This window comes from Manis javanica, chromosome 4, assembly GCF_040802235.1.
Source record: "Manis javanica isolate MJ-LG chromosome 4, MJ_LKY, whole genome shotgun sequence".
In the NCBI taxonomy this organism is placed as follows: domain Eukaryota; kingdom Metazoa; phylum Chordata; class Mammalia; order Pholidota; family Manidae; genus Manis; species Manis javanica.
Genome location: NC_133159.1, coordinates 133,469,439 through 133,491,806, shown reverse-complemented (window position 1 = coordinate 133,491,806; position 22,368 = coordinate 133,469,439). Strand labels below are relative to the sequence as shown.

General features: G+C 50.1%; 1 protein-coding gene across 2 annotated transcripts; it reads right to left on the bottom strand.

Moving 5' to 3' along the window:
• Window positions 1-3,870: 3,870 nt before the first annotated feature.
• On the bottom strand, window positions 3,871-20,844 carry CCDC92B (coiled-coil domain containing 92B). 2 transcript variants are annotated; one of them, XR_005062465.2, is made up of 5 exons: window positions 20,564-20,844; window positions 13,801-13,953; window positions 10,027-10,074; window positions 6,568-7,664; window positions 3,871-5,785 (listed from the first exon to the last, which is right to left on the bottom strand). XR_005062465.2 is itself a non-coding variant. In XM_037022718.2 (4 exons), exons 2-4 carry the CDS (start codon window positions 13,928-13,930, stop codon window positions 7,126-7,128), a joined length of 717 nt encoding a protein of 238 aa, XP_036878613.2. In that variant the 5' UTR covers window positions 13,931-13,953; window positions 20,564-20,844; the 3' UTR covers window positions 3,871-7,125. The 2 variants fall into 2 exon arrangements, 1 of the variants encoding a protein (XP_036878613.2); XM_037022718.2 differs by having other exon boundaries at window positions 3,871-7,664.
• Window positions 20,845-22,368: the final 1,524 nt, after the last annotated feature.

Genomic DNA, 22,368 nt, shown 5'->3' with positions numbered 1-22,368 from the left:
AACCAATACATTTGAGTGCAAGTCTAGCTCCATCCCTGACATCTTGTGTCCTTGAGTAAGTCATTTTAAGTCATTTATCTTTTCTCGATGCCAACTGCTCTGGGAGAAGTGTCATGAGGCAGATGTGGAAGCCAATCCCAGATCTACAAAGTCCAGCTGAGATATCACTGTGTCTGTTGAACTCCTTCTTAGTCCTGACAGCTAGAAGTGGTCACTCTCTCCCTAGAGCTCTGACAATATTTTATTCAATGCATTTTATTAGTTGGGGTCTACTTGTTTCTCCCCCACTAACCCTTTATTCTTGGATATCATCAGGACTCTTGGGGTTAGCAAGGCACTAAAACATAACTCAAAATAGCTTTAAAAATTGTGTCACAAATTGGAGGAGACTAAGGAAAAATAACTATAAATGCAGTAGGATCCTAGATAGAACACCTGGTACAGAAAAAACACTAGTGAAGAAACTGGTGAAATTCCTCCCACCATATCCCAGAATCTGCTATTCCCCAAACCACTTCCCAGTTACTTTTCAGTAATCATCCCTGAAGGAGCCAGGACAGTGGCCTACTGTTTAGTGGATTTATTATTTCTGGCTTTTAAAATGTAACTTCCTTGTCTTGCAGTTTTAAACTTTGTTTTTCCTTTTTCTTGTTGCATTTTATTCAACTGTTCAGGTATTTAGTCCCCCTTTTATATTTATATTTTTTCTTTTTCTTTTGGTTATCTGTTCTAGGGTATTCCTCTAGAAGCAAAGAGCAAAATTTTACTGTTTTGATGTGCCACGAGAAATTCTAATTGTAATTTTTAATTCCAGATGTGCATTTAATCGCTCTCTTCATTTTAAGACTTTTAATGTAAGTGTCATTTTAAAAGAACCCTCAAACTATTGCTTGTGTTTGTGTTTCGTATTCCATGATTTTAATACAGTATCGGGATTGAGGTGGATAGGGCAGGCACCTGATGCCTCGAAGAGCTGTTTGTCAAATTTTGAAGACAGAAGTATATCAGTGAAAGTTGGGTGATATTATGCCTAACTTTAAATATGGAAAAAATCATCAAAGTCTAGGAAGCCCGGGAGTATAGCCATACCATCCGACTATGAGATGCCCAGAATATTGAGTCTGTTCTGCTGACATGGAGCAGTTTACTTCCTAGTAGGTTGGGGAGGGGAGAAGCCAACTGCTATTACTGCCTTAAATCTGGGAAAGTAACCATCCACCTGGTTGGGCAGGGTAGCACTCTTTATTTTCTTTCTTTTTTTTTTTAAATTACATCACCTTTCAAGTCAAAAACATGTTTGGGGAAGATGATTTCCAATTCTGAAGTCATACCTAATAATAGTGTTTTTTGCAGTACATTTGTATGGGTTGTAGATCACAACCCTTTCGAGGTTTTGATTTGGAAATAGATCATTTGATTAAAAAAGAAGAGAAAGGAAAAACTAAGACAAACCCCTTGCTCTTATTGAACTGTGCAGTTTGTGGAGCATTTTGACCTCATGAAATTTTCCTTCTAGCAGTAGGAGGCGGTGTGAGTTTTTAATTTTCTAATTTATTTTTCTCAAGGGCCGCTTTACAATATAACCTCTGTAGAATAAAAGAAGGTGTATGACATATCAAGAGGTTGGTATAACTTAAGTCTATGAAGTGTAGATGAAGTCTTCTGAAGAGTCTTTTGACAAAGGAATTCATTTTGTTGAGGAAACCAAAAGAAATTAGAGGCCACAGATTTCTTTAAAACTCTATGAACATCTTGCCTTAAAACACTATGTCCTTTACCCAAGTGCCATCTCAGTATTCCAGCATGGAAGAGGAACAGAGAATTTTGCCTGTGATGGTTGTATGACCATTTTTTTTCATTCTTGATCTCCCTTAAGTTTAGTATCAAACTCAACTGGAAGGTGATACATGTATTCTAAATACAGAAATTGAGAAACTAAAATTTTTGCCTTTGCAAAGATTCATTCTTGCAACTTGAGTGAAGTTAGTTGCTTAAGTAGATCTAACGTGTTGAGAATTCTGAAGACATACATCAAGTACTATGTGAAGAATTTTTTTTAAAAAGGCATTTGGTGATGGTTTTTTTATGGTTTTGTTTTGGTTTTATGGAAGCTTTTTAATATAAAATGCTGCCAAGTCTGTAACTAATGTAAGAAATGTATATCCTCCTGACAGGGAATATTTGGAAGTGGAAAATTGGAAATGAAATAGGTTGCTGGATGCATTAATCATCTTCACATAGGATTTAGTCACTTGCATGACTAAATTCTTTATAGGTCTAAGGGGCAGGGCAGACGATTTTAATATGCTTTTACTGAGTATTGTAAAATAAATGCTTTTTGGATCCTCAATGAAAAAAAAAAACCCCACAAATTAAAACCATTTAAAAACCAAATGGAAAGGGCATGGGGTTTATTGGTCCATTTAACCAAAAAGGGTAAGGGCATATGGGATACAGGAATAGCTGGATCCAGGCAGCTTAATTATCAGGAATTATCTCCATCTCTCCACATTCTGCTTCTGTTGTGGTAGCTTCATATTCAGGCAACCCTATGCTTTGTAATGGCAAACAGCCTGCCAGACCTTCAGGATGGTATTCTGCCATTTTAGCCACCCATGAGTGTTCTCTTCACAATAGTCCTGTTTTGTTCCTTGTTGTATCCCTAACATCTAACTTGGTGTGTTGAATGAATGGTGCCAGAAGTCCTGAGATTGATGCTCATTGGCTCAGACTGAGCCATCAATCCATCTCCAACCCAGTCAGTGTGATCTCCCTTACCAGGATCACATGGGTCCCCTCAACATGTGGACTGAGATGGGAGAAGCGCAGGTCTCCAAATGGAAGCAATGGGTCCTACTGTCAGAAGCAGGGTTACAAACAACCAGGATGTCCCCCGCAGCCTTAGAATGCAGAGCTACTGCTCCATCCTCATTATCCACAGTGTAGACCTATACTCCCTAGACTGAAAATACTCCTGTGCTGACGACATGTAGGCCTGAATTCTTGTGGGTGCTGCGCATGCTGAGCTCCCAAACTACAGTCCCAGGAGAACCCTCACCAATGGGAGGTAAGAGTAGGGCTCATCTCTGGGATGCTGGGCTTCCTGCCGCTTGGTCCAATGGGGGTGGGTGTCAGGGAAGGGGACCCGGCAAGGAACCAGCAAAGATGTGATTCCAGGCTCGGAGCCCTTCCAGTCTAGCCCTCCCAAGCCTAGCTAGGAGTCTCTGATCTAAGGTCTCATTTGTTCATTTGGACTGGGGTGGCATGGAGGGAGGGACAAGGCTAAACCAAGCATTGGGACAGCTTAGATGAGTGCCTCATGCCTTGTGAGAAATACTTACTGAGGGGACCCCACAGTGTTAAAAAGAAAAACAGGTCCAACATTGGATCACTTCTAGGCCAAGTCACCATCACACTGGAGCTTAATACCCAATGTAATCGCAGTTTCAGCCTCTCCCAGGAATGGAATTTTAAACCAATCAGTTTGGAACTTCCTAGTGAGGTCATCTGCATACCCCCCCCCCATCCTTGCTCCTAAAGGAGGGTGACCTTACTTGAAACTTTCCCTAATCTCTTCTTTGGCCAATAACTGTTTGCTCCGTCCTCCTGTCTATAAACACCTTCCATTTTGTACAACGCCCCTGGAGAATTTCTCTACTATATGGGACGCTGCCCTATTCATGAGTCGCTTAATAGAACTAATTAAATCTTCAAATTTACTTGAAAATTTTTAACAAGAGTTGGCTTTGTGTCACCCATTTCACCCAACCCACTGGTTGATTCCCAAACCACTCTCCTTCTCCTGTGGGAACAGGTATGGGGTGGGGCAAGAGTGCCCAGAGAAGAGGTCTGACGTGCATGTTTTTTTGAGCAATTTTATTAAGAATAAGGCATATGACAGTCACCCCTAAAGCACAAGGCTCTATTTCTGTGGGTGAGTGAATACACTCTGAAAAGCACTGGATTGAAAAGCGCGGCCAACAGAGAATCTGGAGCAGGATCCCTCTGCCCTGCCCCTGGGGCTTCGGCCAGGTGGTTCTGAAGCCCTGTGTCCCCCACTCAAGGCTAGCACTTCAGCAAGGGTGCTTAGAGGTCCCCAGCTGTCTGTGCTGAGGAGATGCTGCTCCGCACCCTCTTGGCCTCCTTCCTGTCCACAGGTTTGGGGAAGGTCTACCCATTTCAACCCTGGGATGGTTCCCCAAACTGCAAGCCACTGGGGGGTGGGATATGGGGGCTGGGGTGCAGAGCCTTTGCTGCATTGCCCACTGGTCCCTAGCTGGCTTCCAGAATAGGGAGGGGATCCCACCTACAGCTCTCCTTCCTGGGGCTGTCCATAGCAGGGGTGTGGCTGGAGCTCCAACTAAAGCCCGAGTGTCTGTGCCAACATGCCCCTCCCGCAGTGGAAATTCCTGCTGCAGAACAGAGGGGAGGAGACACACAATCCTGTCCCTTTTAGTCACCCAGACAATCCAGGGGATTGTGCCAGAAGGTCTTTCCTTTGGCCAGCTGGATGCTGCGGCTAGGGAAAGAAGAGAGCCAGAAGGTGAGGGCGGGGTCTCTCCCAGGTCCCAAGGCTGAGGAGTTTGGGGGCCCTGAGACCAAGGGATGGCCACTCACTCCCAGTCCCATTCTGGTGCACTGAGGGTTCTGTTGCAAACCCAGGTGCAGGCAGGTAGAGGAAAGTCTCTAGATCATTATTTCTAGGAGAGAAATTTGTTTTAAAATTGGGCCCCTGTATGTGTCTCAGCCCTCCCCCAGCTTGCTGAGTGGAGCACGGAGGGGTGCCTTATTTCCTTTCCCAGGCACTCCAACATCTCTGCTGACAGCAGGTCAGCAGTCCCAGCCGAGCCTTTCACCTGGGGGTTCTTCAAGCACCTGGCAAATTGTCATTATCTCCAGCTGATGGAAGAGGGACAGGAGTTGGGAGGTGTTGATGGGGTCACTTGGGGAGAAGCAGGCAGGCCACCAGGAGCTCCCTGCAGTGGGGGCCCCCAGCAGGACACCCCAAGTACCCAGGAGGGAGAGGAGAAGAGAGCTATTGCTATAGAGCTTTGGGGGGAGGACAGGTAGAACTATGGCTTTTAGTGGGTGGGAGGGTGGACAAAGTACTTCACCATATCTGCAGAAGAATCAACATACCAAAGTCACCCTGTTCACTCCAAAAGTGTGGCTGTGAAAGTGCAGCTGCATGGCTGGGTGGGCTCTTCTGAGAAGACACCCTTTCCCCTCCTCCCCACAGTCCTCTGGGTCCCTTCAAGAGAGTGTAGCTATGAGAGGAGATAGGCCTCCTCACATGGACACTTCAGAAAGGGAGGCAACAGGAGAGGGGTACAGTGAGTCACACTTGGTGACACAGAGGGCAGAGGCACAGCCACAAAGATGGAGGGGTGAGGGGTAGAGGAGGGGGCAGGCAGAGTAAGGCCCCGGGGCCACCAGTGCAGCCCACATCAGACCGGAGAGCACTGTCTGTCTCCAGGGTGCCCACGACTTGGCTGTCAGCGTTCCAGGAGCTGGATCCCCAGACCAGCCTGGTCATTGCCCAGCGGTCTCAGCAGGCCTGAGTGTGGGCAGCAGGAGGGCACAGAGCTGTGTGGGCTGGGCGTGCGCTCACTGGTTCTGCTTCTTGCCGATTTCCCACACTAACGTACAGAGTGAAGGAGGATATGATAGGTGATTTCCCCTCTTCATCATGGGGGGTGTGATGGAAGAAGGGTTCATCATCCCTGGAGATTGACTCTGCTCCCCTCCCAGTCCCCAGGATGCTGGGCCTCAGCCAGGGCAGGATCTGCAGGGTAGGGTGTCTGTGAGTGAGGTAAGGCCTCTCCCTGCCCCATGTCTTCCCTCTACAGCCCCTGGAAGACCTCACAGGCACTTAGGACTCAATGCAGGACCAACGGGCATGGGATGGGGACCTCTAGGCATTTTGTCTTCTTTCTAGGCTGGACTGGGGGTGGGGGCCAGCAGCTGTTCAAGAGCTGCACCTCCTGCCTTTGGTTTATGGGAGCTGGGAAGCCGGAGGTGGGCGTTCCTCCTCCATCTCCACTCCCCAACTCAGAGGCTACTGAGTGCCCATCACCGTAGGTCTAATGGGATTGGGGGTATCTCTGGAGTGGGCCAGGCTGGGGACTACCTGTGCTTACCCCTCTCCCCACTCCAGCAAGCCCAAACCTCTAACCGTCACTTCCAAGACCCGTGGAACCTCTTTTCCACCTCCGGGTGCAGCTGGGCAAAGTTAGCACCAATGAACAGGACTAGGAAAGCTTCCAGGGAAGCCTACGGGTTCCCAGCTCCCTCAAGGGGAAGGCAGTTTCTGCCCTTCCAGAAGCCGAAGGGCTGGGTAGCCAACCCCGGCTCGCCCTTACTTTCCCAGCACACTCCCAGTCTGTACCTCCACGGTCAACCTGGGGAAGAACTGAGCTGGAGACAGCTCCAGACCAAAGGTTTTGCTACCAAACTCATTTTGTAATCCTTTCTAAGGGTCAATGGGTGTATATTCCTTAAGTTCCATCAGGCCACTTTCCCCACCAGGGGCTATAGGGGATGTCTTCTAAAGTGTTCGGTGCTCACCTGTAAGGACCTATCAGCCGGGTGAGGGTAGGGGACGCGGCTTCCGAGGAAAAGGTCCAGCCTCTAGCCCCTAACCCGAGCCGCCCCTCGGATAAAGGCTTGGGGGAAGGAAGGGCTGCCGTGCGGGGCTCGGGGAGGTCAGAGTGGGGAGCTGGAAGGCCTAGGGGTGCTAAGTGCCACGCTGAGCTCCTTCCGTAGGCCAGCCCAGCCTTCCCCTTCCCGCTGAACGATTGTCGGCTTCCCGGGGCAGGGACTGACTCCCGCCCCCTCCCCTCCCAGTGGCAGGGGAGGGGGCGGATAAGGACCGGAACTGCAAGTCCTCTTCACAAACAGGGCGCAGCGCGCAGCCCCGCAGAGGAGCTCCCTTACGGGAGAGGGGAGCTCGAAGCTTCCGAAACGTTGGGAAACACAAAAGGCGGGGGCGGTTGGAAGCGGTGGGGAGTCGGGGCCGCGTCCGCCTGCTCCTCGGAGGAGGGCGGGCGCCCTCGGCCCCCGGAACCTGCCTACGCGGCCCGAGCTGCGTCCCCAGCCGGGCGGCCCACCCCGCCAGGCCCGCTCCTACTCCGGGTCCCCAGGCGCGCTGGGCGGGCTGGCTTGGTCCGGAGGCTCCTGCGGCGGCGGCGGACGCCTCCGGGCGCAGAGGAAGAGCGCGGGGTCGGGCATGGGGTCTGCGTCGGCCAGGGCGCCGGCCGCGCGGTCCCAGGCAGCCCAGTCCCGGCCCGGGACCCTAGCGGAGGCGTCGGCGGGCAGGCGGCGGGCCCGCTGTGCGCGCCGGCGGGGCCGAGGCTCGGCGGCGGCGCCGGGGCCCGGGCGCGGAGTCTGCAGTCTCTGACGCGCCGCGTGCAGCTGGCAGGAGAGGTAGGCAGCCGCCTCCGTGTGCTTCTGCAGCTCGGTGCCCAGCACGGTGGCGCGGTGGCTGCGGCGACGAAGCTCCTCCAAGAAGCGCCGCTCCTCGGCGCGCAGGCTGCAGCGCAGCGCGGATACCAGCGCCTCGCGCTGAGCCACCTCCCGTCGCAGCTCGGCGTTGGCCGCGCTCCGCGCAGCCAGCTGCGACTCCAGCGCGCGGCACTTGTTCTCCAGCTCCCGGGACGCCGCCTCTGGGAAGAGGAGGTATAGGGTAGAGGTGACGGTCCCCACTGGCTCAGCCAGCACAGCTCACCGACCCACGGTACAAAGCCCAGCACCTCCCTGACTACACACTCCGCCGCGCCTCCCACACTCCCCACGCGGCTTCCCTGGCCTTCCTTTATTTTTCTCAGGGCCTTGGCACATATCCTACACTCTGCCTGGCCACTCTTCTAATTTTTTAGGTTTCAATCTAAGTGCAAAACCCTCCCTGACTGTTTATTCACCCACAGATAATGGTGGAGCCCTTACTAAGTGTATTGTGTTAGGCATTGGGGATATGGTGGCTAATAAAACATTCCTTATGAAGCTTACAGCAAACATAGTGGGAGAGGTATAGCACGTATTCACAGGTGAATGTGAGCTTGAGTCTGTGACGTGTGCCCCTGCCAAGACTGTAACAGCAAACCGTGATGGAGTCAGGAAGGCTTATCAGCAGAACAAGGGCTAGGATCTGCAGGATGAATAGGAGTTAAGCAGTGAAGAGGGGAAAGAAGGGTGCTTATGACAGGGAACAACTGGTGCAAAAGCCCTGTGGCAGTGGAACCACGTTAGAGCAAGGGACTGAATGACCTGGCAGTGTCGCAGGAAAGGGGAGTTGGTGTGCCCCAAAACTTGTTGCTTTCTTCATAGAGCATAAATTACATTTTGTAATTTTCTCTTTTCCTGTTTATTGTTTGCTTTTGCCCACTGCACTGGGTTTCAATCCTGGATACACACTGGAACCACTGAGAGAGCTTTGAAAAATAGTTTCCTGGGCTCTACCAAAGACCTATTGAATCAGAGTCTCTGAGATTGGACCTGGGAACCTGGACTTCTTAAATCTTCCCAGGTTACTCCAATGTACCCCCAGAGTTGAGGAGACCTGCCTCCTGCATCATACAGGCTCCATTTCAGCAGGGACTATATCCTGGTACTGACACAATTGAGTGAGTATAGAGACATAAGAAGCTGAAAGGTGACAAAGGTAGGCAAAGGCGACTCTGGAAAGGATGTGGAAATCCCTAAGTGATAGGATAGTGATCACTGAGCAAAGAGAGTGTCAAGCCTACTCAGACAACCAGAATATTGGGCAGTGCATTGAGCCCAGATAACACCAAAAGCCCTTTCAGAGGAAGACAGTTGGGGTGAAAGTTGCTACTGTCACAGAACTGTCCTCATCTTGACTCTGGGATGTGTGTCTCCTTTTCCAAGCACCTAGGCACCAAGAAGTTGCATATGGTTGCTACTTAAAGAAGTGGGCAGAATTCATTCAAGCCCATAAGTGTTTACATTTTTATGCATGAATGCAAAAAGCAATTTGTAGGGCTCCTAACAATTTACCTTAAACTGCCAGCCTTCTGCATGCCTAACTCTTGGTCATGCAGCTCTTGATCTAGAAGCAACACATTAATATGGCAGAGAGTCCATTCTTAAATTCTTCCTGGCTAAGAAAGACTTTTTGTGATTCATTTTAAATTAAGCATCAACCAACTCCCTCTCCATGTCAGGTGATGTCTCTTGCACTTGGAGACAATAGATAACACCCAGTTATAGTTCTCAGAGATCATATAATCTGGTGATTAAGATCTCCACATGGAACACCTGCCATTTTAAAGAAGTTTTAATTGTGGTAAAAGAAACATAAAATTTACCATCTTAATCACTTAACTGTACAGTTCAGTAGTAGTAAGTGTACTTACATTGTTAGCAACAGATCTCTGGAACTTTTTTGTCTTGTAAAACTGAAACTCTATACCCATTGAACATCATCTCCCCATCTCACCCCCCCCCGATCTTGTGAGTGGAGTATTAATCTGTACACAAATATTTTAGTGGAATTGCTACAATGGTACAAAGTCATGTTCTTACAAGGAAGGATTTGCTAATGTGTGTGTATCACTCTTCTCCTCTAGACTAAAACCTCTGAAGTCAGGGACCCCATATGGCCATTGTGTTGTATTTTGACCCTCAGCATCTTGGCGGGTGTGGACACTAACTATGGGAATCACTTGTGTAAGGACAGGAATGACTGGGGAGGTGGGTCGAAGAAAGGAATGAAGTAGGCGAGGTGGACTTCAGACACCATCTCCTTCTTGCTTTCATTTTCCTACTTTGGACAGAGACGTGGATATGGGTTCTGTGGATGGTGGCATGGGTTATTCCCTGCACGATGTCACCCAGTTGAGTGGGCAAGTAGGGCTCACGTCCTGCACCCTGCTCAACAAGCTGAGGAGTGGCTGTCCCCAAGTCCAGACTGGGGACAGAGAAGGCTTGGGCCCTACTAAGTGGTGGTGGAGAAAAGGTGACCTGTTGGGTCCCCGTGGCACTTCCCTACCATCATCCTTCTCTTACCTTGCTGGTGATATTGGGCCTCTCTCATCTCCAGGTCATGAGTCAGTTCTGGGGGAAGAGAAAATAAAAGGCAGTCATGCATGAGTGCGTGTGTGTGTGTGTGTGTGTGTGTGTGAGAGAGAGAGAGAGACAGACAGACAGACAGACAGACAGATGAAGAGAGAGTGACCAGGAATCACAGCTCAGTAAAAGTAGCAATGAAGGTCCTCAGAAACCATCTAAACCACCCTCCATACCTATTTTACTGCAGCCCTGGGAGGGGAAGAGACCAAGAGAGGTGCCTGACTGGCCTGATGTTAAGCCCCACACATCTTTCCAGCGCAGGCTTTGTGGCCTGGGCTTGGGGGTCAGTTTGGCCCTTGTGGGACTGAGAAACCTGGCTTCCTTTGGGGCTCAGGGAGTATTTGCCCCTTTCCAGAGTGGGTTATACAAATATTTAAAGTGCTAACCAATTTGGAGGACCCCTGCTATGTAGGACACAGACCTGTTAGTGTTTAGTTTGTAGATCTGGAAAGATGGAGTGTTCTGGGCTATCTGGGGTCTCTGGAGGGAGATTCAAGGTAGTGACTGTTTGCCAAAAAATAGGACACATGCATCTCACTATTTTCACAGCCAATAGTGCTGTGCCTGTTATTTTCTGAATATTAGTCCTGCCTATTTCCAAGTCCTGGCACTGCTTTATTCCACCCAACCAGAAGAGGGCCTTCAAGGGGGACAGCACCACCTGGTGTAAGAAGCCTGCATGGCACTTGACTTGGGGCTGACGGGGTGGGGTGGGGCAGCTAAGGAGCCTGCCTAGGGCGCTGGTGCAGCAGTTTCCTCTTGCAGACCCTTGCCTGTCTGTCTGTCCAGCCCCGTTCTTGCAGCCCAGAATGCCCCACCCCTCAGCCAGCTGAGTTTGATCATTTTTCCAGCCCCACCGCACTCCCTCAGCTCCATCAGGGCTCCAGAGCTGACAAAGGGGCAGGGGAGCCTGGGAGCTGACTGTGACAGCGGGCACTTACACAGGAGCACCTGTGTGTACGTTCAGGTGTGGTACCCAAAGGGAGGAGGTGTAAACCTGGGGGAAGGGGAGGTAGCACACCTCTGAGCCCACCACCCAACTACCCCTATGGAGACCAGCCTTGTGGGCCCTCTGCCTATCCATTCTCACTACCCTCACCTGCCATTCTAGAGCCCAGGGGCTCTGCTGGACATGCCTTCCCCAGGGAGGCCAAATGTTGCTAGGAGACAGGGAGCTGGGGTGCCTGGGCCTTTCAATGTGACCGGAGCCTGAACCTCCTTTCTGGGGCCCTGGAGACTCTCTGCCTCCACCCCTGGGGCTTCCTGGGTCCAACCTGGCTCCTCCTCCAAGGCCCAGCAGTGTAGCCCAATGGATGTTGGACTAGGTTCAGGGATGCAGCTCTAGGGACTTTGGCTCTGCCATGAACTCCCTGTGGACTGGTTTCTCCTCAGTCTCTAATCACGGGAGTTGGAGGAGGGGAGACAATCCCAGCTGGGCCCCACTCCCTCATCCATCAAATATCCGTGCCCATCTTCTGGCTGGACTTCCCACAGTTTAGATGAGCATGCTGTGAGATCAGATACACTGTGTGACCTTGAACCAGTGACAGCACTTCTCTGAGCCTCAGTTTTCTCATCTGCAAAATGGAGACAAAATCCTATCTGTCTCACAAGGGCCCGTGGCTAGAATTAAGTGAGCGAAAATAAACAGAGGGCTCAGCCCAGGGCCAAATCAGTGCTGAACACATCTGGGCAGTTCTTGTCATCCAGGCTGCCCGCCACCCTGAACACACCCTCAACCTCTCCAGCCCTTTCATTCTGAGTCGCAGGCCTCATAGGCAGGCTCTGTCCACAGCCATGCCGCCTTCCTTCTTACATCACTCCTCCTCTCTCCCATCCCCTTCCCAGCCTCTGGGTCCCTGTTTAGTCTTTTTTTTTTTTTTTTAATTCTCCTTGTTCTGCTCCCTTCTTCTCCTCAGTCTTCAACCCCTTGGAGGGAGGGCCTTATTCAGTCATTTTAGCCCCAAGGGTGGCGGCTCCAGGCCAGCTCAAAGTTATTTTTATCTCCTTAATCAATAACCAGGAGGCTGCAGGCCCATACCCAGCTGAGAAGGGTGATGGGGGCCGAGGGCCCTCTGTTCCTGCCTATTACACTTCTTGGGATCCTGGCCTGTGTCCCCTGAGGGAGGAGCCAGGCCTTCAGAATTAGGGAGAGCAGAAAGAGATCAGAGGGAGAGCTGTAGGGTCTTTGGGCTCACTTGCCTCGATTTTCCTTTATTGTTGTTATTGCAATGAAAATATGGCGTCAGGCAGGGGTGAGTTGGCATTGGCCATCCCTGCCTGTGGGCTGGCCTCTGCTGCCATCCAGGCCTTGGGGCAGTTTGCAGGGAGGTGGCCTTGGAGAATGGTAGCTAAACCTGTATATGGAACAGGAGGAGGCTGTGGTGGCTGAGAGTCAGGACTACCAGCTTCTCATGCTACAGAGTGAGAAGCCAGGCAGATCACTCAAACCCTCTGGGCCTCAGTCTCCCATAGTGGAGTGGGGAGCCTCCCATAAGCAGGGACTGGAGGGAGGGTGGAAACTAGGAGACAGGGCAGAAAGCTGAGAAGGCATTCCCAACAGGAAGTCTATACCTCTAAGGGGTTCTCATCTTGTCTGTGCCACTAACATTCTGTGTGACTTTCTCTGAGCCTCAGTTTACCTATGTGTACAATGAAGTGGTTGGGCAGTTCCAGCTGAGACATTCTGTGAATCACTGGCTCTAAAGCCTGTACTTGGAGATGGCCTGTGTGAGCGCTTGGGTCAGAGCCCAGCCTCTGAGAGGGCCAGGCAGCTCAAGCCTGAGGTCCAAGGGTGGAGGTCAGGCCTAGGATTTAGCACTTCCATTTTGCTCACAAATCCAATTGCTTGCCAAGTTCTTCCCTTCAATCTGCCTCCCTCTGGTCTTCCCTTTCTGTCCCCTGTCACCTCTCCCCTGGACCATTTCACAGCCCCATCACTAGTCCCGCTGTCTCCCTCTCCCACTAATTCATTTTCCATACAAGTTGAGTCTGTAAATGTAGCATGCTGCTGCTCAAAAGCTTTCAGTGGCTCCCCAGTACCTGGGAGGACAGGCCACACTTCTTAGCTGTCCTGAAATGTCTCAGCATCTTCCATGATCTGGCTTTGGGTTTAAGTGCAGCTTTCTCCAGTGAAACAGGACTTTTCCTGAGCTTTTGGTTTCCTTCTGGACTTTACCACACTATTCCTTTCGTTTGGAGTGCTTTCTCCACCTGCATTCCCCTCTAATATCTCACATATGTAAATCTTGGCTTCAGGGAGTAGAAATGCTCCCTCCTTGGGGGGGCCTGGAATGCTCGCTCTCCTTCATCACTAATGCCGCAAGCTGGACATGATCCTGCCCGTGAACTCCCGTTGGCCCTCTTTATTTTCTGTGTATCTTAAAATTACCTGTTGGTATACATGTGTCTTCCCAGCTAGACTGAGGCCTTCTTAGGGCTAGAAGGTGCTTGATGAACATTTAGTAGAAAAGGACAACAATCCCCAGGAATGATTCCTAGGCTCCCCTCTGCTGAACTTGAGCCCTTTGCCCTGAAACTCGTATTTTACACCTCCCCAAGATTCTGTTTCTTCATCCAGAAAAGAGGTGATGAACACCTGCCTGGCAGGACCGTTGTGAGGCTTACAGAGGCTCACGGCTGGCGCCCTATCAGAGACGCTGATTATGGTGACAGTTGCCCCCATCCCCCAGCCACCCCTCCTGGCCTCACCTGAGCAGCGTTTCTGCAGCCTCAGTATTTCCAGGTGCAGGTCTCGCAGCAGGGCCATCTGCTCCTTTTTCAGGAAGCTGATGTGGCGTTGAACGCTCTGGATCTGATGCTCCAGGGACACGGTATCCATGGCAACCCAAACCTGGGCCCTACCTGGGAGGGATGACAAGGTGAACCCATATCTTCTGGGCCTATCTGCCCTGCCCACCCTCAGATCCCTCCTAGTCTCCTCTGATCTGGGGGCTTGTGACACCAGGTACAATTCTGCAGTAATTTCCTCTGCATTTATTCAACAAAGCTTCATGACAAGTGAGTGTGTTGGCAGGAAAGTATACTTATTCCCATTTAACAGATGAAGAACCAGAGGCCCAGAGGGAAATAGCTTCACTCCTCTGCCCCCATGTAACTTTAGCTTCTTCTCCTTCTCAGAGAGGAGAACAAATGGAGTGGCAAAGTCATTATAGAGATGGGCTCTAGCCTGCTTCTTAGCCGGCTGTGTGACTTTGGGCAAGCCCTCTCTCTCTCTGGCTCTTGGTGTTCTTGTGGCTAAAGTGGGGAGATGTGGAATGGAAGAACCTGCCCTGCAAGCAATCCAGCTCAAGGGTGACCGTCCACTGGCAGGGCAGCAACCTTTCCCCAGCTCAACTCCATTTCTCTGACTTAACCTCAGCCCAGGACTCCGAGCTCCTCCAGGTCACAGAGGAGAAACAGCTGGTAAATCTTTTACTAACATAGACTCTGTGGGCTGAAGTCAGGTGGCAGAGTCCCTTTTTAAAAGAGGAATGGAGGAGGGTGATAAGGAGACCTGTGCAGTGAATCCATGGTGGGAACTTTAAGACACTGTGGTGGGAGGGGGAAGCTCGCATACTAAATCCTAACCATGGCTTAGCTTTTCAGCTCTCCCTCTTCCGGCTCTGCCCTTTCCTTTTGATGCATTTATTTACACATGTGATGACCAGTATCTTGGAAAAGCATAGGCTGAGGGAAAAGCAGGGGGCAGAGGGTAGTGGAGGCCAAGGCCTCTGGAACTCAGGACTCAGAGCTCATGCCTTCTCCACTAGGGACTCCTTAAGCTTTTGAAGGACGTGCCTCCACCTTCCCTGGGCAGTGGAAAGGGAGGCCAGCTGATGGACTGCTCTGTTCAGCAAATAGTTCCCTCCAGATTGACTTCCATGGAGGCTCTGCAAATGTAGATTTTCGCTAGTAGGGTCCACCAAGCAGGTCCACCTGAGAACCTCACATTCATAGGTTGCTTTCTCTGGGCCCCATTCCCTTACACTCCCCTGATCCAACACACAGGCCTTCATCTCAGCAGGGGTGGCCCTTGGCCTGTGGGAATCACTGGCTACATTTACCAACTATCTGCTATGTTTAAGGCACTTTATGCACATTCTCTTATTTCTGGCAACAACTCTTCAGTAGGTTTTATCAACCCCCACTTCACATATCAAGAAACTGAGATTCAGAGCTGATGTGACTTGTGTGCATTCACGTGGTAAGTGGTGGCAGACCCAATTCCCCAAAGCCTTTTGAATCCAAAGTACGTTCCCAGGATTTACACTGAGAACAGTGCTGGGTTCAAATCCTTTCAGTTACCTGCTGTGTGACTTTGGGTGAGAAAGTTAACTTCTCTGAACCTTTTTCCCCCTCTCATTAATGAAGCTACTAATAGTAACAGTCATAGGATAGTCGTGAGAATTAAATGAGATTTAAAAAGAGTATAGAGCACTTAGCAAAGGACTTGGCTCAATGCTACATCCCTTCTCTGTTTAATGTGTGAGTAGGGGAATCTTTTTCTTGATTTTCTCATTTGTTCATCATTCATTCATTCAATTATATACTATTGCCAGCCAGCCTCTATGCTGGGTTCAGGAGACAGTAATGAACAAAACAAAATCCTTGCTTTCATGGAGCTCACGGGACAGAGAGAATCAGACAAATAAATAAATGCATCAAATAAGCAAATAATAAAATAAGTATACAGTTGCAGCCCATGATAAGCACCATGAAAGTAACCTACAGGGTAATGTGAAAGAAAGATAAAGTGGGACCTATTTTAGACTTGTGGTCAGAGAAGATCTCTTCAAGGAAGTGATTTCAAGCCAAGACCTTGGGTCAGGCAGAATTCTAAGATGGGCCCCCATGTTTCCCAGCCCCTGGTGTACTCGCCCTCCTAAGCCCTTTCCTTGAGTGGGGGTGGGACTGTGAATATGATGGATTTCACTCCTGTGATTAGGTTGTATGACACAGATGGAGGCATTTTGCAGATAAATCATCAAGATCACCGATCAGCTGACTCTGAATTAATCAAGAGGGAGATAATTCTGGGAGGGTCAATTGAAAGGGCTTAGGAGGGAAGAGATCTGCAGCTTGAGAGAAATTCTGTTTGAAGGAGGAAAGTGCCCTCTGAGTAAGCCCAGAGGGGAAGCCACATGGCACAGACCTGAGAGAGACCTCTAGAAGCTGAGGATGGTTCTTGGCTGATAGCAAAACCAGAAGATCTTCAACTACAAGGAAGTAAATCCTACCAATGACCTAAGGGATCTTATCTTGAAAACAAATCTTTCCCTAGCTGAGCCTTTGGATGAGGATACAGCCAGCCTTGATTTTGACCTTGTGAGACCCTGAGCAGAGGATCCAGTTAAAACATGCCAGACTCCTGATCCTTAGAAACAGCAAGATAATAAATTTATGTTCTTTTAAGCCACTTAGTTTGTGTTACTTTGTTATGCAGTAAGCAAAAACTAATACAGAATCGAAGGAGGAGTATAAGTCAGAAGAATAAAGGCATTAAGATTCCAAATAGGGAACAGCATTTGTGAAGGCCCAGAGGTAAGATAATAATGACAGCTTACATTGACTGAGTGCCTACTATTTGCCAAGTCTTGTGCTAAGGGCTTCACATGTTCTTTTTGAGGAATGGGGACACTGCTGCTGCTGCTGAGGACTGAAGTGTAAGGTATTGGCCAGGAATGCCCTCCAAGATACCCTCATGGCCCATTCCTTCCTTCCATTCAGAACTCTGCTCAAATGTCACCTCCTCAGGGCCCTTCTCTGATTACCTGATCTAAAAGAGAACCCTCTGTGACTCTCCACTCCTTTAATCTGCATTGTTTTTCTGCCATGAACTCATCATCACATGAATATACTACATTTTTGTTTACTGTTTCCCTTGCCAGATTGTTGGCAACACCAGATGAAGGACTCTGTTTTGTTTCCTTGTGTTCCCTAGGACCTATCACAGTATCTGGCAAATAGGAGATACTCAGTAGATATGTGTAGAATGCTTGAGAGAGTGAATTTGTGGAACTGGGGAAGATGGATCAAGAAGCGAAGCAGATTTACAGAAAAGGTAAGATCAAGCCTGAGACATATTAGATTTGACATGTTCAAGAAACCTCAAAACAAGGAGAAATAGATGTCAGGCGGGCCGTCGAATATACTGGCAACTCAGTGTCTATATCTTAGGAGAGACAGATGAGCTATGTCTGCTGTTGTCTACATTGGGATGTGTGTGTCCGCACATGTATCTGAACCTGTGTGTGCGCTGCAAGGAGCACATGTATATGTTCGTAGTGGGGGGCATGGTTCTTGCTTCTCTCACATCTCTGTGTCTATGTGTGCACCTAAAAGATGAAGGCATGTGGGCCTGGGCTTACAAATAAGATAAAATGTCTGTTTCCAGCTACTGAAATGCAAATGCAAATGTTTCTGAAGAATAAAAGCCCTTTCCACACAGCCCTGGAGACTGGCCCTGGCCACTGTGAGAGGCTGAGCCAACCAGCTGTTTCTGTGTCTGCCCAGAAGGACTTGACGATTTGTTTCCAACTAGGCAGGGTGCTGTTCTCAGGGCAGAAATTTGGGTCACAAAGGATCTTGGCAAATATTCTTTCTTAGACATTATTGTTTAGTTTGTTTGGGGGAGGGCAGGAGATGGAGTGGGGATGGGGCAACCAGGGACAACACAGATCTCTGTGTGGCTGGGGAGTCACACATACTTCACAAGGCCCAAGCCCAGAAAATGTCAGATTTTTACACAGAAATGCAGTTCTGGAATCTTCCATCTTTGGAAGCTTGTGCCTGAGGACTCCATCCAACCTCACAGGTTAAAGTGACAAGGGTCCTCTGCCTCTGTCTCCTGTCCTGACCACCTCTAGGCTTGTATTGTTTCTGCTGCCTAACTTCTCCGGATGCTGCTAGTTCTTTGTTCTAATTTTCTAGCTTGATAAAAATGTTCATTTAAAAAAACTGACATAAAAAATAAGAAAGGACCTGTAACACAGGGGTCACAATTTATAGAGTTAATTCCAAGTACTGTCAACATATTTCTCATCTGTCTGAAAATTACAAGTATTTTTTTCCCCTTGGGGAAGTTGGTGAGAGAAGCTGCCCATGCTCAGGTCTCCAACCACAAAGTGTCAGGCTCAGGAACCCTCTGGCCCAGGCACAGTTCTGGATTTCTAAGGTCTGGGCTCCTGATCTCTGAAAATGACCTTGTCGCCTTCTTGTCTCTTTGGAGCTTCTGGGTCCCCACTTGCCTTCCCAGCGATCTTCCTGTAAGTGATGTGGCAAGTAGGAAACTGTAGTTCTAGTCCTCTCCAGTCCTTATAATTCTCTGGGTAGGAAGAACCACAGAAAGGATGGAATCACAGCACCCAGAGGAACCTTCAAAATCAACTCAATCAGTGGTTTTCAAATTTTGTTCCTAGAGTCTCAGAGTTCTGCAGTGGGGTCTCAGATATTGCCAAAAGGGTTGGGGGCAAAAGGCAGGGCTGGAGGCCTTGCTATTTTTACTCCTCTTTTAAAAGATGGGCTTCTTTGTACAAAGTCACTGGAGAAAAGCTGCTGATAACCAAAAGTTTGAAAATCATCTCTATAGCCCAACCTTTCCTTGGGTGGCTAACTGTTCCCTCTTCTTTAGTCTGCTCATTGTCCCCTGGCCTCTGCTGTCCCCATCTCTCCCTCAGACAGACAAGTGGCTGGGAGAGGAACCAGAACTAAAGCCTCTTGCTTTCTGCTTGTGTGGAGTTTGCACTGTCTGTCACCCCTCTCCCCCTGACCACTTCTCTTGTTCCAGTTTCAATGTCATTCTGAGTGTTTCTTTTCTCTTTGGGACCAAATATATTTATGGAGTCAACAAATAACCTTGCACTGTTTTGAATACTGTATACCAACATTTTGTTACAAATTCTTTAAATATGCCTTTTTACTTCAAGGAGAATGTTAAACTTATTTTTATCATAGCTAGGACAAACAGATAAGACAGGTATGGCAATAAATGAATAAATAAATGAATTAATATGTTCTTTATTTTTCTTAGTCATTATTCCTCTTCACTACCTGACTTTGAGGCCCAGGGTAGGGGGGAGAGCAGGAACTCAATAAGTCTTCCTCAGATATGGATGCACAGGTAATAATACTTATAACCATCATCAATACTTACATATAGTCACAAATAATTGGTGCTGTTCTTAGCGTTTTCCATATATTAACTCATTTATCTTTATAACAACCCTACATTGTAGATTCTATTAGTATGTCTGTTCCACAGATGAGGAAACAAAATGTCAGAAGGGTTAAGTAGCTTGCTCAGTATGCACAACTCAGTGCCTGGCAGCTAGGAGCACTCCACTGGGGGCTCACCCTGGTATTGAAGGCCCTTCCCAATCTCAATGCAGTCCTCACTTGCAGTCTGATCTCCTGCTCTCACAGCAAACTCTACCCATTTATCCCCTCACTCACTATCCTCCACCTGCCTCTGCATCCTGAAACTTCACTCTTTCTTCAAGGACCTACTCAAATGCTACCTTTCCCATTAGTTTTCCCTGACCTTACAAAAATGGAATGACTGTCTCCTGCCTCTGTGCTGTCCAGGCATTCTGCCACGAATCATACTTGGTTTTGTGTGTGTGTGTGTGTGTGTGTGCGCGCGCACATGCACATGGGCGCACATGCCCTTGGCTTCTGCTCTAAGCCTTTTGCTTCTTGAGGGCAGGACTTTGTCCCTGGGAATCCCTTGCATGGAACAGTTGAACAAGGAATGTTGGTGAAACAGGGAGAATGAGTTGAATGTTATTGGTAATCACCAGGGCAAGTATGTGCATGTATTAAAAAATTATTACTTCCCCCGGCCCTCCCATCAAGTCCTGGTGACTTGAGTTGGGAACAAGCAGTCAGCCCTTAACAAATGTCTGCAAGGTGGGGTTACTTGGCCAGAGCTGGAGCCACTCCTTCCAGGGGTCTTGTGGCCCTTCTCCACTCCAGGGCCCCTCTTCCCCCCATCCCTCAATACCCTAGGCTTTGGCTACTCCACTCCACTGACAATCCCAGCACCTCCAATCTCAGCAAAGCTAAGGATCCAGGGACGCCGTTGTACGACGTATGAGGAAACTGGAGCCCCCAGCCCCTTTCGTCGATGTCCTGACCTGATTATGCTTCTATATGACTCCCAGAGAAGGTAGGAGATGTGGAGTCTAAGGAGGAGAAGAGAGGTACTAAGGAGCGCCGGGAAAGGCAAGCAGAAGGATGTGTGTGGCGGGAGGTGGAGGCCGGGCCGCTCTGGACTCTCCTCCAGGGCCAGGAACGGCCTGAGTCTGGGCGGTGGAGGACAACTTCTGCCAACAGCTTGCGGGTCCGGTCCGCCTCCCGTGCGCTGCGGTGCCCAGCCCCGCTCCTGCCCTCTCGGGGGAGCTGGGGCTTGGGCCGCGCTGCTCCCCACCCCCCGGCCCCCGGCGGCCGCCCCCACGCCCACCGGCCTCCTCACCTTCGGGACCTGAGGGAGCGACGGGCCAGCGGGGCCCTCGGTCCGGCCCGGCTGGGTAGGGGGAGGCGCTCTTCCCTGCGCTAGCTGCGCCCGGGGTTCCGCAGAGCCCGCCCCGGTTGCGGCGCCATCAGCTGCTGTGAGGCTGCGGGGCGGTCGAGCCGGGGCTCCAGGGGGGTCCGGGGAGCCCAGCGGGGGTCCGGGGCGGGCTCCAGGCGTAAACACCCAGCAACGTGACCGGAACTGGCGAACGAGCTGTAGGGGGGACCGGGAGGAGGGGAGGGGGAGAGATAAGGGGGGAGGGGAGGGCCCTGGGACTGGCGGGGAGGGGCTGTGGGCGGGGCGGGGGGAGGGGAGGCTGGCGGCGCGCGGTCGGGGGAGGAGGAACCCCCGCAGCCCCGAGAGCCAGGCTAGGGACCCCAGCGGGCAGCAGATCTCGCGCTGCTGGCTTTGGCTGGGAGCTGGAAGGGAAACCTCGGGAACCCGCCGGCCACTTAGGGAGACAGGGAGCGGCGGGTGGATCAGCACCGTGGACAGCGCCCAGGCCGGGAGGCCGCGATCCGCTCCGCCCCTCTGCCCACCACTTGGCGTAGGAACCAGAGACAATGCTCCCGCTGGCCCAGGGAACTGTTGGGTAGGAGGCGAGCTGACCAGGGGTCAGAAAACCTACCTTGTATCTAGTTTGCCGCAAAGCCGCCCCTGACCTCTCACTAACTGTGTGACCTTGGGTGAGTCGCATCACCTCTCTGGGGCCCAGTTGATAAGACACCCTCTTTCTCTCTTTGTGAGGGTGCCAAGAACCAAGAGAAGATCTTTTATAACTCTGAAGTCCAGAACACGAGTGCACTTTTCACTGCACATGGGAGGCTTCTGGAGCTCCGCTTCTTGACCTCTAACTCTGGCCCTAGGAATGCTTTCCTCTTCCCTGGGCCTTGGTCTCCTCATCTGTAAAATGGGATACGGATGGTCAATGCAGCTCCTAAGATCTTCGGGTTGTTGTGAGGATTAAATGAATATATGTAAAGTGCTTAAAATTGCACTGTGTGCTCATTAGATGTTAATGTTAATAATGGCGAGGAACCAGGTGGCATTGTGTGTGGCAGGTGGTTCAGAGCTCTGGGTGAGTCATTTCCGTCCCTGCCTTCAGGGGCCGGAGGAAGGGGCTGAGGGGATTTAGACTAGCGGCTTGATCTGGCATTGCACACTCCACTGCCAGTCAAATATTCCCAGCCCTGCTTTCCTGGGCCAAATATCCAGAGAAGTCCTCTACCTTTGTCTACAGAACTGGGAGGCCCTGGCATGAGGGCCTTGGAGGGGTTTTGGCAGCTCATTGGGGTACCCAGACTTCTCTCTATGGATCCCTTTCCTCATTACCCTCCCCAGTCAACTTTCAAGACTTAACTGGATTTGGGTGTCAATGGATAAAAGGCTTTAGCTGGTCCTGGAAGATATGAAGCCTCAAAAGCTGAATAAATGATTCTCCTAAGTCATTTGACAGGGAGTGAGCTTCAAAATTTTGTTCAAAGGCATCTGAAATCCTACTCTGTAGGAACTCCAGCTTCTAGCTGTGCTGTGGGTGGCCCCTCTTCACACTGTCTTCTCTGAGGAAACCCCTGGGAGAGGAGCAAAAAGGTCAGCCCAGCCTGCTTCTTAGTTCTTGCTGTGCCTCCTAGGGCAGTGTTCCTGGGCCATGCACTGTGTGTGAGAGCTCAGCAGGGCCACCGGTTCTGATGAACCACCCATTCATCAGTGATCCTGGTTAACCATCAATTCTGAGACACCAACCCCTCAATTTCACTAGATATTGG

What these genes read in the sequence shown, in the direction of transcription:
- CCDC92B (XM_037022718.2), bottom strand. Translation starts at nt 13,930, where the DNA reads ATGGATACCGTGTCCCTGGAGCATCAGATCCAGAGCGTTCAACGCCAC. An exon ending in GCTGCAGAAACGCTGCTCAG is followed by an intron (nt 10,075 to 13,800) that starts GTGAGGCCAGGA and finishes CTCTTCCCCCAG; the next exon opens with AACTGACTCATGACCTGGAG. An exon ending in GGCCCAATATCACCAGCAAG is followed by an intron (nt 7,665 to 10,026) that starts GTAAGAGAAGGA and finishes TCCTCTTCCCAG; the next exon opens with AGGCGGCGTCCCGGGAGCTG.